At 41.5% G+C, this 15541-nt stretch overlaps 1 protein-coding gene across 2 annotated transcripts in view; it reads right to left on the reverse strand.

The window, feature by feature from the left end:
- The window catches only part of TXLNB (taxilin beta), a 28583-nt gene extending 16540 nt beyond the window's left edge, over positions 1-12043 (reverse strand). Inside the window, exons 1-3 of one of the 2 annotated variants that reach the window (XM_040551470.1) lie at positions 11626-12043; positions 9552-9643; positions 4297-4467 (exon numbers count right to left, since the gene is read on the reverse strand). In XM_040551470.1, the coding sequence (XP_040407404.1) occupies positions 4297-4467; positions 9552-9643; positions 11626-12043 (681 nt within the window). Of the gene's footprint in view, positions 1-2783; positions 4011-4296; positions 5209-9551; positions 9644-11625 lie in introns of those variants that run through there. The other variant, XR_005818196.1, reaches the window with a different exon arrangement.
- Positions 12044-15541: the final 3498 nt, after the last annotated feature.

A 15541-nucleotide genomic window follows, 5' to 3' on the forward strand; every position in this document is an offset into this window, starting at 1 on the left:
TAACAAGGTGAAATGAGACATCCTGAGAGTAGCAATCATGCAAATATTTAAAAAAAGGAAAGTGCATGTGTTACCCAGAGGATCTTATTTTCTGCTCATCTTTTTTTCCTGAGTAGGGTAACTATACAGAGGAGAGAGAATACAAAGTTTCATGGTTATAAATGCTGAGAACCAAGATGCGTTTTGTTACAGGGCAGTGAATTTCTCTTGACCTCTTCTCCTCTGGAGAACAAGCCTATGGGGGCTGGGGTGTGCCCCGGCGAGCTCCTCAGAGTCCCTGTGCCAGGGAACAAAAGCCCTGTGTGCCTGACGCTGTGCCATACCAGGGAGCTGCCTGCGATGCTGCTGCTCCCATCTGATGCTAGACTGTTGCCTGGGCCCAAAGGTAAAAAGGGTTCAGCTTCAGAGGTTTGTCAGCAGTACTGATAATACCATGGGAATAGCGATGGGTCTGTGGAGGTGTCTACTTTAACACTGAGCCTTTACTAGCTGTAAAAGCTGATGGCTGAGGTTGCACTGGAGCCAGGGAGGGGTCTGGATGCCCAAGGAGCCCTGCTCTCCTGCCAGCTCCCCTTCACCCACCTTACAGTCTGACAGACCCCAAGTCATCAGCATCACACAGATTTTATTATCACAAGGCCACAGCTGTTTCTTTAGACCTGGCCCCATAATGCGAGAAAATACCCTTTTTCCAGTAGGTTCCTTAGGCCTTCCCATTTCAAGACTCCATACTGCAAAGTAAAATCCTTGTAAAATTAAGGTTGTCCCCTGACTGGAAGACTGAAGACTGCCCTCCACCCTGTGTTATTGCTGCTACAGCTGCATTAGCTGCACAGAGTCTGGAACTCCTGCCCTGCTTGGTTGTAGGGAGCAGAGCTGAGAGCGTCTGGGGTGGTGACTTCTCAGCATCACCACAGTGAATTCATAATGTGTGAACCACACTCCTGCACTCTCTGTTTATTTCTTTTAACAGTTTTAAATTAAGCTTTCAGTTTTAGTGAGGGGGAGGAAAATAAATAAATAAAAAAAAATGTAAATTCTTTTTAGATTTCTGGTTGTAGAAGACTAATATCCAGCCACTATTGTTTCTTTCCCTCTGTCCTTTCTAAATCTTTGTGCTCTGTATCCACCCCTGCTGCAGCACTGCTATCACTCTCGTGTGTTTTACTGCTAACAATGTAAAAATGCATTGAACAAAACCTTGTAAAATTAAGACAAGGATATTTTGCACTTTGGGATTTAGCACTGGAATGTGAAATAATTTGCAAATAGAAGGGCAATGTTATCTCTGGTCCTCATCTCTCTCTAGGGCAAATCAAGACAACTGTTAGTCTGCTGAAGCCATATCAGCAGAGATGATGTGAGTGCAGACTCCTCATTTTCAGTGAACTTCTCTCCCCACTCCCAGGCAGCTTGGTCTGAGCCGTAGGTCTGCAGTTTGGAGTCGAGCCCATATTCAAAACTGTTGACTGTTGTGACATTTGTATGAAAGTCACTGCTTAATGCCAGTAGCAGGAAGGACAAGGGACCTGAGATATGTTACTACAAGACACTAAGTAGCCACCAGACTGTCAGCTAATTGGCAGAACACTGACACAATGCAGAGAAATGAGATGCTATTGCTCTTAGCAGAGCTATTCTCCATTGCAGTGGGAATACATTGTTACTTCACGAACATTTATTTTGCTTTTCTTGGAGGGAGAATTAAACATCTGTTTTCTGCTGTGAGCTGTAATTGCTAGGAAATAATCTGAATAGCTGGACTGTAAGTAAGTGAAATTTTGAGGCCAGTATCTAATACTAACCAGAAATTCTCGTCTCTGATCTGCACTGTGGATTTTCAGCGCAGCTCCGCATTGCATATTCATCACCACTTGGCTGCACCAATCTCCAATTAATGGGAGTTCCACACACCAGATGAGTGAAGACGACATTTACATGACATGATGTGCATATAATGTACCACATGGCAAGTCAGAGGATATTCATGATCTGGATAGGCCAGGCTTCTCCTTTGCTCTTAAAATGACACAATCTCCAACAATTTTTATTTTCCATTCCTTTGGAACGTAATCAGAAAAGCTAATCTCGAATGTTAAAAAAAAATATGAATCAGCTTCTCTGTCCTGCTAAAGCCAAAATAAAAATTACTTAAGCATGGGGTTTTAAAAATAGCACACAATAGCCATGTTTTGAGCCCTCTCAATACAGTCATAAGCAAAAGAAAATTACACTAATTTAAATAAACAGAAGATGAGATTCTGGATATTCACAGATCTCCAGAAGCTAAAGCTTAAAGGCAAATTTTCCAAGAATTGTGGTAAAATTGTTAGAGAGACAAAACCAGATAAATATATTGAACTTCTTTGTTTATTAATTTATTCTGCAAATATATTTGTTATACCGTTTTTATTTATTTATTTATTTATTTATTTATTTATTTTATGCTGAAGACACAGGAAACAGAGGAAAGCCAGTATTCAGTGTTTCTTAAAAGTTCTCCAGCTTCTTAGAAAGAAGTGCCCAAAATTTGAACACTTCTTCCTAAACTTAAATATCAGCTTAGGTACCTTTCCTGGCTCCCCTGGCTTAAGTACAAGGGAAAAAATCAGAACTGAATGAGGAATTGACGATTTTATTTAGGGGACTTAGTTGCAAAGTAAAACAGACCAACAAGTGGGAAGATGTTGGAAAGAGACTTTCCTAAATGTAAAGATGAAATGCATGATGAACTATTTGTATGCAAAGAGAAAGAAAAACACTTATTCTCTACTAGTGGGATTAATAAGCATATGATAGCTGGGAGATAGTGCAAGTCATTCAACAAAACCTGTTTCAAATATGTTTTCTGAATATAATTAGTTTTTCTCTATACCTTTTTCCACTGACTTGGGCATATGATTTGATTGCTTTAGAAGTCTCAGTTAAGTCTATACAAAGCACTGTACTCTTAAATCACTTTAAAACTGGTTTGTATTTCTGCTGAGAGATTTTGCCAAAGATGCTTTGGTAGATCAGTGTGGATCGACACTGAGATATAGCTTAATATACACCAGGTTTGGTACAAATGATAGGCAAGAATTTATTTGACACTGACAGTTTTGAGCTACTGTAACTGAGCACACAGAGATATGCTTCCTGTCTGTTAATCTACTTTACACCTACTCATCCATAGTTTGTGTTTAGACATGGCTGTTTCCTCTCACAGATATATTCTTACGAACACACAGTAAAAGTTAAGGCTAGCCCGTGAACGCCCACTCCTGAGGTGGTAGAAATGAATAAGAATCTGTACAGTTAATAGAAGTTATATGAGGTGAGGTTCTTGCTGCTAAGAATTCATATGTGTTGTTCTATACATAACTATACCTCCATAAAGGATTTTGAATAGAGCAAGCAGACGCTTTTTGTATAACACTACTGTCACTAACATATTCTCAAAAATAAAAAGAAAGATCACAACAGAAATATATATCTTCAACCTAGAATTTTTTAAGAACCATAATCAGATTATAAATTTCACATTTATATGGCATGGTGCACCAAGGAACAGGCAGATCTGGTACATGGGTCCCAGCCTCTTGACACTCTTGAGGATTTCCTTTCTGAACTGGTGTTTGTAATCCAGACAACTTCCACAAACAGTGTCAGCATCCTTGCTGTTTTGAAGCCTGATGTCTTGAGGAAAATGTCCCGACTGACAGACATCATAAATCACTTGAAAATGCCCAGGAGCTCAAATAATATGAAAACAGCTGCCAGCCTTCTGTGAGTCCTGTACAGCAAATCTGGTGTTTGTATAATTCTGGCCACACACCTGTATTCACATTTGCAGTCTCAGGGGTCTGAGAAGCTATCTTCTGGAAGACCCAGCTGCTACAGATTAAAAAACACCCTTCCCCAGCTGCCTGCTCCACACTTGGACCCTCCATGCCAGCAGGTTGGAGCTGAAAGCTGAAGCAACAAGGACACTTCTTGCAGCTAGGCCTGGTGCTGGGTGACTGACCCTGCTGGGAGGGAGAGGGTGACCTGCCACAGCAAATTTGGGATAACTGATCTGTTGGCACTACTTATTTTTCCTGTCCTGGACTACCTGGTAACACAAGAATGGCTTACAGCTGATGTAGGTGAACTCAGAATCACAAGATCAGACTGGTTGAGGTTGGAAGGGACCTCTGGAGATCACCTGGTCACATCGCCCTGCTAAAGCAGGACCACCTGGAGACAGCTGCCCAGTACCATGTACTGGGCATCTTCCTTCTCTCTGCCGGGCACCTCAATAAGGCCAACACTCACCTTGAGGTTTTTGTTGTGCCTCTGGAGCTCCCTGCACAGGCTCTCGAGTTTGCTGCGGGCAAGGATGGCTCGGCTGTGCTCACTCTGCAGCTGGTCCTTCTCCTTGGTGATCTGGGCCTGCCTCTTCTGCAGGTACTTGAGCTGCTTCTGCTCAGCGCGATGTTCTTCAAGCTGGGCAGGGAATGGGGGTTAAAACAGATGAAGAGGAAAAGGAAAGAAAAGGAAATTAATTTATTTGAAGGGCAGCTGTGAGATTTTATTTTTGTTTCAGTGTTAAGAACAAGAGAAATTGGTAGCTCTTAATGCAATGAGATTTCTCCAGATCATCAAGATAACTCAATAGTAGCTCATTCTATTTTGCAACTTCATGAAAGAGAAGTCCCCAGATTTCCTAGATACCCAGAAAACTGTTGAAAACAAAACAACAATGACAACAACAACAAAACAGCAGGAAAGGTGCTGGACACCAAGGGTAGAGTCTGTGTGAGGGCTTTGCTGCAGTTGGAGGCAGAAGGCTTTTTGTGGTTTAATTCGTCAGGCAGCTAAACACAATACAGCTGTTCACTCACATTCCCCACAGTGGGATAGGGGAGAAAATTGAAAAGTGCACAAACTTGTGGATTGAGATAGGAACAGTTTCTTGTGAACCCCAGCCTCCTACCTGGCAAAGCAGCATGAGAAGCTGAAAAGTCCTTGACTTGTAAGTACTGCTCAGCAACAACTAAAAACATCGGTGTGTTATCAGCATTATTCTCATCCTAAATCCAAAACATGGCACCATACCAGCTACTAGGAAGAAAATTAACTCTATCCCAGCTGAAACCAGGACAAGGCTCTTCAGGGAAGAGCTGTCCAGAACAACCTGTGGGCACTTCCTCTTTGCCAGGCTTTTCTCACTCACAGACACATGTGGGAGCATTTGCCATTTATGTTTCTGAAGGTCCCCCTCATGGGGGTGGGTTTCAGTGAATCAAGCCTCTTTCCAGCTCTTTGGCTCCAGGTAATTGCTGAGGAAATTATGGACAGGCCATGAAGTTCACTTAGGAACTGTTTCTGTGGATGCGTAGCTCCTGCGTTCCCCGAAGGGCTGGTGGGGAGCGTGACACTGGAGGTGGGATGAGAGGGAGCAACGGCGTTGCTAATGGTCTGGTCATTTCTTCTGACACATGCCTATTATTGGCTGTTTGGAGAAATTTGCTGCACTACAAATTAACGCCATAACAAAAATGTCAAAGAATTGTTTCGCTTCTGAAGCTTTTAAAGATTTCTTCTTCCATTCCAACCCACAGCAGCCCTCCTCGCTGTATTACAGGCATGAATGCATTGTGAGACATTTCTAAAGTCCAGATGTTTTCCAGTTATTCACGAGCTGCAATATGCAAACTTTAATAATAATGGCTGTTATTAGGATATATTATGTAATAATATGGTATCACTGGTATTAATTATTAACCCCAGCATGACTGGGAAAGTTTGTGAGTGCAGAGGAGCAATGTGCAGCTCAAACAAGGCAGACGACAGAAATAATATGTTGCACTTTCTCTGCCCAAGGATCTGTTCTCTGCAGATGTTCTGTAATTTATGCTTACAGTACAGAGCTCTGTGTATTATCAATCAAATCACAGCTAGTCATACCACAAACCAATGCAATCACCATCTTGAAGTATATTTACAGTTTACGCTCAACTTTCAGCATGTGTTTTGTGTATTTTTACCCCAGAAGATTAGAATAGGGGCCTCTACATCTAATCAAGCTGCACTAGCTGAAGTAATTTTTCTAGTATTGTAGGGAAAAAAAAAAAAAAAACTCTCTGTAATTAAGGCTGAGATTTGTTTTCTTTTATAAGCTTGATTTTGGCCCCTTCCCCTTTCCTTTTAAAAACACACACAAAATGTTCTTTTTGCTTCACATTTTGCATGTGCAGTCTGTGCTTAGCAGTTAATGCTTTGTCCAAATTTTCGATGATTCACTCAAGCTGTGCTTGAGGTAGGGGGCTTAGAATGAAACTGATCTTAATCATGATAGGAAAAGTCTTCCTAGCATTTTTTGCCTTTTTTTTTTTTTTTTTCCCCATAAAAATGGCTTGCTGTAGAAAGTTATGTTTGAGAGTTCTCAGAAATATCTAGGATATGACATTACTTTTGCACTGAAGAAGGATACTCACTAGTAAATAGGAGTGACACAAGAGCACCAGGGATGATTTAAAAAAAAATAATTGATGAAATATTAGCTAAAATTAACTTCAAATAGAAGGAATTCTGATTTTTGAAGGCTGACCTAGTTAGATAAACTCTCAATTTATGGGGAAAAAAAGTTTTATCTTGATCCTGCTGCAGACTGACAATACTTATGTCTATGTATTAGTGTATAGTTGTCGTATACAGAACTTGAGAGACACTCAGGGCTTCTGAAGATAGGGGAGAGTGAGGAATCTGCTCCAGAAGTGGTGCTGAGTGAGCTCTTGCAGCATGTGGGGCCAGTGCTTGAGAAGGGGGTGTGCTGTGGTGGTGGTGGAGGTGGCTCGGGTGTTGGTTCTTTAGACACTGGCACAAGTTGCCCAGAGAGGTTGTGGATGCCCCATGCCTGGGGGTGTTCAAGGCCAGGCTGGATGGAGCCTTGGCCAACCCGATCTAGTGGGTGGCATCCCTGTCGATGGCAGTGGGATGGGAACTGGGTGATCTGAGGTCCCTTCCAACCCAAGCCATTCTATGATTCTATGAATTCTGTAATAACTGTAGGCAAAAGCTAAAATAAAGCACAGTCTGCTCTACCAACCCGAACCACTTTGACTACAACAGTATCAGCAGATAAAATGTTCTCTGGTAGTGAGTAGTGTGGTGCAGCTTGTGCCCAAGTAACTAAACTGCTTTCCTCCCTGTCCCTGGGGACATGGCTTTATTCAGTCCAGCAGGGATGCAGCCCAAGCTATTCCCTGATGCCATCCATTTTCTCTTGTACTCATTGCTATACACTGTGCCAAGGCATGTACTAACAGTTAAATAACATAAATAACATAAATAACATAAATAATATAAATAGCTGGGTGACTGTAGGGACATGCTGGTACTACATTGGGTCCCCAGGCATGAGCAGCATCTTCATCCAGAGCCACCAGCAGCACCACCTAATGCAGCTGAAGCCATTGCCAGCACCCAATTCATCCTGACATAGCACTGCACCATCCCCGGAGCTGTGCTGCAACAAGTGCTTCTGACACCACGTGGTTCACTGAACCAGGGAGCTGATCCATCTGGAAAAGGACTCAGCAAAAGCAAAAAGTGACCTTCAGTGTGTGATGGGATTGGGAAAGAGGACAGAGTGGCAGCTACTAGTGCTGACTGCTAACAACCTGTTAACCACACTACGTTTCTTAGCTGTGCTGAACAAGCAGTGGAAGTTTTTGTTTTGTTTTGTTTTGTTTTGTTTTCCAACAAGCTTTTAATTATATAAATTAAACGATTCATTTTAGTGATATTGCACAGAATGTCAAAACTGAATACACAGTATTTTTGTTTTAGCAGTTTCCTCCTGCATGGATTATTGGCAATATGGGTCCTCTTTTATAAAGTGTTCCATCAACGTTTGAATGCAGTGGAGAGTACATCACAGACAAAGTCCTATTTCAGTTAACCTGTTAGCATGAAGTCCCTTTAGGCAAGGGCTAAACTATGAACTGCCAGAGCCCAATTTCTGAAGTCAGAGAATTTTAGATGAAAAAAAAAAAAAAAGTTGAACTTTATATTATGATAAGACTTGAACACATCCATGCATAAAACTGATTACAAAGTCAATGGCCTACTTCGCATATTTTTCAGTGCTCAACAAACTGTAAAATGTTGCAGCCGTTTCATTTGTAAGATTTCCACTGCTTGTGATCATAGAGACCTTTAACTACTGAGAAGAAAATCCTTCATCTGAAAATAACCCATCTCCAGTGTGGAAAAAAAACCGAGAAGGGGAGTCAAGTAGCTGGCATCATTACAGGGGCAACATTATGGTGGCAGAGAATTTGACTGTTCATTTCACTGTTTTGGTTTCTCTGATGATTAGCTTCAGTTCTCTATTTTCTACTCTCTAACATTTTATACTAAATCTCATACTGTTTTTTCGTTGATCAAATCACTGATATGTAATGTAAAACAACACCTGCATGCAGAGATATGCAAGGCTCCTTGCAGAAGGGGAAGACGAGAGCGCCAGCCGCTCTGAGCTGTTGTGGGCTGGCAAACCAGAGCCTGAAAGCAGGGCTTGTGCTCATCTGCAGTATGTGGGTTGGTCTGGTGCTGTGAAACAGCTTCGTATCTCTATTTTTCTTAACCTTGCAAATGAATCTATCCTGTATTTTTTAGCTATCTGGACATGTTAGCAGTGCCTGAGTGCTAGCTTGAAGGCTGTGCTGTAAGACTTGAGCCTGTTGCATCCCTACTGCCTGCAGAAGAAAGGCAGTTTTGCTGTGAAGTACGATGTATGTACAAGGAAAAGGAAGATTGTATTATTTTCAAAAGATGGTAATAGAGAAAAGGCTTGCCTTTTTTTTTTTTTTTTTTTTTTTTTCTGTGTTAAAATATCTAGGGTTTCAAAATTCATTGGCCTGTTCCAATACCTGTTACATAAAGATCTGGTATTATATGAATTCCAGTGAATACTCTAGGGATGCATAAAATGAATATTTAGTCTAAAATAATCATGGATAGTCTCTTAACGAAAACAGTTTCTACAACAGAAGAACCATACAGGCCTTGAATAAGGGAGGGATGTGTAGAGGATTAGAATAAAATCATCTTCTCCCTGAAAAATTGAATTATATATACAGTATTAAAATAAATATATCAACTTATGAAAACTATATTAAGAATAATGATGAATAAACAGATTTAACAAAGAGGTGTTTTTTTTGTTACGGCTATAATCTCTCAGTTGAGTGATGAACCTATGCCTTCAGTTAATCTTCATTCTACCAGAACTGTTTACACAAATTTCCCTTTAAGTACAAATATTCTGCCTCGTCAACTTTTTAGCCCCTTCCAAATTTAACCCAAAGTCCAGCTTGTTTTCCTTACTTTTATTTTTTTCATTTTTTTATTTTTTCCCCCCTCCTTCTCACTCATAATTGGTTATTTAACCATGACAATTATTTTTGGATAAAATTAATAGGACAGATTCTACTATGATGTGAGGTTTGACCATGCTATGTGGCATGTGTGTTTATACCTTCCTGTATAGACAGTTATGAGAGAACCAGTGCTGTACTAACCAGCTCAGCATACTTCTTAAATAACAGGTCCAGCTTCTCCTCTGGGGTACTCAGCTTGTTCAAGCTTTGCATCAGCAGGGTAGCTTCCTTCCCTTAAAAAGAAGAAGAGGATATTTGATGGTAGATGTAGTTTGTACCTGATGTGCTGTCATGATTTTTTTTTATTATTATTATTTTTAGTACATGAAGCCGTAAAAACTCAGGGTGTTTTAGAAGGAAAGGAACTGTTTTTGCTGTGAATTTCTTGTTTGTTCCCCTGTACAAAAAAGCATGCTGGAATTTTCTTCCAATTTCAGACCTCAGTAATGTGCTGTCTTCTAGCAAAATCATTGGCAAATAAAATGACTTTTTCCTGTGTAATCTGTTTTTCATTTCATATTTTAGTAACATGACTGGATCACATATACGGTACACTTGACTGGAATAGGATGCAAAGGGCCTGGCCCCAAAGAAGATCTCTTTGCAGGAACAAACAGATAAAAGCTGGTGTACTCCTGTGCTGCTCAACCCATGGAAGATACAAGGAAGATTAAGTTAGGTACAGAGACTACGGTGCACATGGAAACAAACAGATAGCAGTGGGTATTGCTGGCCAGGTCTGGGCTATGTGAGTGTGGTGTAAATTAGTTCCCTCACTTGGTGTAGAGAATATGGACACCAGAGACAATGCATTCACAGTCTAATAACTATATTGGCATACATAGCTAAATCACTGTGTAGCCACTTAGGTATTGCTTCAATGTTGATACCTCCTGGTATTCATTTCAGCCCTGAGTGTGAGCTGGAGTTTGAACACCACTTGTTCTTAGAATACAAAATGTCCCTGGCATCCCTTGGAGATGAGGATGGCTGTGGTGCAAAGGGCTTGCCCATGCTTTTCCAAATGCACCTCTTTCCTGAAAGGCTGTGAGGACAAATCACTTTCTGTCTTAGGCTGGACCTGTTCTACTTCAGGTCTGATGCAGTTCAGAGGTACTGCCTGTGGAGAAAACCCACAATTTCAGACTAAGTTCTCTCTACAGCTCTGGTATGAATAAATTCATGTAAAGCTAAAAACAATCCTGGAGTGAAAACTGTTGCAAGTGGAGCTGGAGAACTGTGCTTTGATAGTGTTTCCACTCATCTTGGAGAGGTATCACCAGCTGCACCAAAGCCAAGGTCATAGAAACAGGAACTTTATTTCTCCTGGACATTCAAGGAACTTGGAAAAAAAAAAGAAAAAAAGAAAAAAAAAAAAAAAAAAGCCCTGTCCTGCGTTTAGTCCCTTTTCTGTAAGCACATCCAGCAGTCAATTTTCTGTAGGCTTAATCTACTGTTGGGTTTGAGTTTTCAAGCATAAGACAAGTATGAAGATCAGCAGAAGTTAAGTGTAGGAAGGTAAATAAATTACACATTTGCCAGATTGGGATGTAGCTACATTGCTCTCTAGTGGCTGTCCTGCAGAAAGGACAGATTTTACAAACACTTACTGAGACTTCTTTCTATCTCAGCTAAGAGGATCCTGCAGTGGCCAAGGGGCTCAATGACTGTGCTTAGGGAGAACAAGCACGTTGGCTTAATGCCAATATCAGTCTGTGAGAAGTCTGATGGAAGAAAAATAATCTGAGTGTGAAAGTGAATTTGTTCTGCAGATTCCCTCTTGACCACTCCATGTAGTAGCACTATTAGCAGAGTTATGATCAGTGAGAAGTCATATCTGAGGAAGCAGGGGAAGAAATAAATGCACAAGGGCATAAACGAGATCAGATGTATCTTTCTTTAAGAAGCAGTTTTCTGCCGTGTGTCATCAGACTCACAGCTTTGACTACTAGTTTGGCTGGCCCAGGAGTCATGTGATAAGATCCTAAGCTTTTCTCTTTGTAGGACTAATGTCTGATACAGCCTACTGTATTTTTTGGGGGGGTAATTGTTGAACATTATCAACTAGAAAAGAAGTTATAACAATTACTGTCATTTTCAGTGGTAGCTAGAAGTCCCTATCAGCCACAGTAGAGGCTTAACAAGGGAAAGAACAAGGACCAGGGTGGTTTTATTTCTGTTTGCAGAAGGGCTGTGTAAGCATATGAGCACTTGCCTAGGCCTTTCAGGATTTTCTTCTCCAGTTTTTGCTCCTTGCTGGTACTGGGCTCCTTTGCTCTTGAAGCATCTCCAGGAGCTGGCTTGTCTTTCTCACTTTCCTCATTTGCATCCTCATACTCTGCATCCTCCAGGCTGCCCGATTCTCCCTTCTCAGGCTTGCCAGTTCCTGCTGCAGTGCTTTCCTTCTGTATCAGACTTGCTGCAGATCCATAGGTATTAATGATATCCTCCAGCTGCCGGCTCAGCTCCTCTGAGATATCACACACGGCCACCTCGGGACAGGTGCTTGGCTGGTCCATGGGGGCCTGGGGCTGCGAGCTGGGGACAGGTTTCTCCTTGCTTTGCCCCTGGACATTCAGTCTGGGCGAGGTGGGAGCCTGTGACTGCTGCTCGGTGGACTGGTCATTCTCCATGCTTGGTGCAATACCTAATGAAAAGCAAATGCAGAGTTAATTTAAAAGCAGAGGAATTAGTCTTCTTGCTGATCACAATGCTCAGCCAGGACATGAGTGATTTGGTGGGGAAATTGGGGAAGCAGATTATCCTCTGGCTCTGGCTCGAAGAATACATCACACTGAAATGAACCATCAAGGTGATTTACCTACGGGGACAAACGCAAATTTTACACCTGCCAAGAAGAGAAGTCTGCCCAAAGCTAATACTGAAAAATCAAAACCTCTTGTTCTTGTTGCCAGTGATAAAGCACAAAATGGCACCAGAGCCATTCATACTACTTCCCTCCCTGAACATACTGTTTGCCACTTTTTTTTTCCTATATTTTTATTATTTTTATTATTTTTTTTACCTGCTAGGCTGCCTACCCACATGGGCAGCTTCACTTCATATTTGCATCAGTTTCATTTCCTGTTTCTCACCCATCAGCACATCTTAAGTCAATAATCAGGAAAAAAGGATGAGTTTAAATGAAACTAGAGAACTGAAAATTGTGCTGTACTCTTGGAGGGCCCAGCATGGTGCTTGATCTATGAGTGACCTGGCCTGGCACTGCCAAAGTAACAGCAATGAACAGTTCATAATAAGATAAGCAACTATAAACCACCTTTCTCTTGTACTTGTGGTGTGCTGCTGACAGCTTGTCTGATAAGGTACAAAATACAAACTACATAACAGGATTGTAAAAACAACCAGGTGTAACATGGGTTGATAATCTACGGTGGTTTCTGGTGTTAATTTCACATAATAAGCTCCAAATTTGCAATGGGAACTTTATGTTTTCCCATCCCTTTGAGCACTGCAACTAGTCCTCACTTCTGCTCAACTAAAGATTGTGATACCTACTGCCATGAGCCCTTTCCTCTCTCTTTTTCAGCCTGATTTTGTTCCTCCTTGTAATGATATGATACACAATAGTGTCAGTCAGGTGGGTAGTAGAAGTTAGGTAGTGTCAGTCCCTGGTAGGGACTAAGGAGAGGAAGATTGCTTTGTTTGTTCTGTTCCTGTGTCTAGGGTGCTTACTTTCTTGTTTTTGAAAAGACAGGTTGTTTACAAAATATGGAACTGAGAAGCATTTCATTCCCTCTTCAGTTGGCTGTAATGTATTTTTTCTACGGTGTCTGAATTTCTGCAGTTTTCAGAATGATAAACAAATTTGGCCAAAGGCTGTATATGATAAGAGAGTTGTAATTTATTGTAATATATGACATGGTGTTTGTTATTAAAGTCTCCTCAGTCAAAGTGATGCTTGGTACTGCAGTGATGACCATTACTAAGGCAATATTTTTCAAGATTCATTTGGTGAGCTATTTGGTCAGGCTTATGGATATGATATCCAAATATTATGTTTCATCATCTCTAGAGCAATTAATTGTGGGACTATATTTGAAAGCTTTGATGTGTGTATATTTGAAGCTTTGTGGGGGGCCCTGGATGTGCCTGAAAGCCAGTATATAAAGAACCATGAACTGGCAGTCCTCCTACAGGTAAAACACACCAGCAGCAATGGCTTGGGAAGGCAGATGGCCCTGTTCTCCTGGATCCTGTCAGTCTGATGCATCTGATACCTTCCTTCCTACTTTTGTCATGGTTGTTATACTACCACAAAGTGATTATAAAATCGTATCAGTCTGAGTTGATATCCTATTGACTTTAATTTACACTGAAAGAATAGACCCCACATGTGAAATTTAGGTAAGTAATTCCAGTTAGCAAGAATGTTAGGCTAGAGTTTGTGATCTTGTTTTAACTGGAGTTAATTGACTGTCAATTAATTCCAGTTCAGTAACATTATTGTAAATGCTAAGCTAGAAGTTCCACAAAATATGTGTTTGTTTCTGACATGTTTACACTAACATTTGCAATCTGTTTTCATTAATTTGAGCTAATTGGCAATTGGCAATCAAGCAGCTAGAAAAAGTAGGATCATCAGCTCTTTCTTAGACAGAAAAAAGTTTCATGAAGTGTATTCCCAGTTTAAACCAAGTAGTTTTGTAACACGTTCAGCACAGAAGGAGAATTGGACCACTAAATCCTTCATTACCAAATATGAATTTCTCTTCTTCCTATCTTCCTCTCTTTGTAAGAAGGCACAGGTCGATGTTCCTGTGGTCAGGGCCCTGTGCATCCCTGGGGTCTTCTTGGTGAAGTGAAGGAGGTTGGTTGTGTCCCAGGTCAGCTCTTCTCCACTAGGAGCTCTTGTGAAGAAAGCCAAAACACAGGACCTGCCCTTACTTTCCCTCTGGAGCTGCTTTTCAGCTGTGGCCATACCATTGCCCCCCTCCATCACAGTCAGGTCCCAGTGACATCCATGCCCATTTTGAACCTCCACTGGCTCCAGCCCTGACCTGGACCCAGCACCAGAGCTTCCCAGCTGGCCCATGGACATGCCTTGTCACTGTGGATGTGCAGGTGGATTTGCAGGCTGCATCTGTCCCTGACCACCCCACAGACCCAATCCTGACCCTGACCTGCCACCCCACATTCAGGCTCCTTGCGGGTGAAGTCCCAGCTCCCATCAACCACGTCATCGTGCTGGCTCCAAGCCCCTCCAAGTCCTAACTCATGAAGCACTGCCGTCTGGCTTAAGTTTTCCTCCCAAGAGAACCACTAAGTTTGCCTACAAACACAGTAAGCTCTAAATCAACAACAGTGATCAAGTTATAAACGGTGTTTCTCAGTAATAAATGAAACGTGGATGAGTTGAAGAGAAACTGGATGTTTAGAACCAAGGACGCAAGTTATTTAAAGGTTGGTCTCACAGGAAATCTTTCCTAATATAATCTATATCATTCCTGACTAGAAGGGGATTCATTATAATCAGTCTCTGAAGCCACGGCAATTTACAGTTGCTGAGGTTTAGGCCACCAGCTTGGAATGTTAAGCAGACAGAAACCACAGAAATACGACGAACCACAATGACGAACCTTTAACTCAAGGGTTCCCACCTGCTGGATCATACTGGGGATCATGTTTACACAGACAAGTAAATATTTTAATGTTTTTGTCCATTCTCCTTTTGGGTAGATCAGAGATCTGATAACTACTTTCAGCACAGACACAATGTCTGTTAAGACTTCTGCACCTTGTTTTGTGTAATGGCTTCCATAGTGTCAGAGTTTATATTTAGGAAGACAGGGCAGCTTTCATCTGTTGAGAACAGCCTTTGGTGCGGGGAAATTTTACTGCAGTTGGCCCCAGTCCACCTCTTGCTCCAGCCTGCTGAACCTTGATATACATCAGTAATCCTTTCTTATCAGACCACTGAAAACTTATGGTGTCATTCTCAGCACAAGTGTTTACATTAAATGCTGTCTCAGACACAGTAATACCTAAAAATTAGGTGACTGAACCAGCAGAGAAATTCCTTGGCTCCTCGGCTTCAAACAGACTGATCGAAGGGAAACACAGCCCGATTTAAATGACCCTCCTCTTGACTTTTGTGACTCCTACTACCA

This window comes from Cygnus olor, chromosome 3 (genome assembly GCF_009769625.2).
Source record: "Cygnus olor isolate bCygOlo1 chromosome 3, bCygOlo1.pri.v2, whole genome shotgun sequence".
Taxonomy (NCBI): Eukaryota; Metazoa; Chordata; class Aves; order Anseriformes; family Anatidae; genus Cygnus; species Cygnus olor.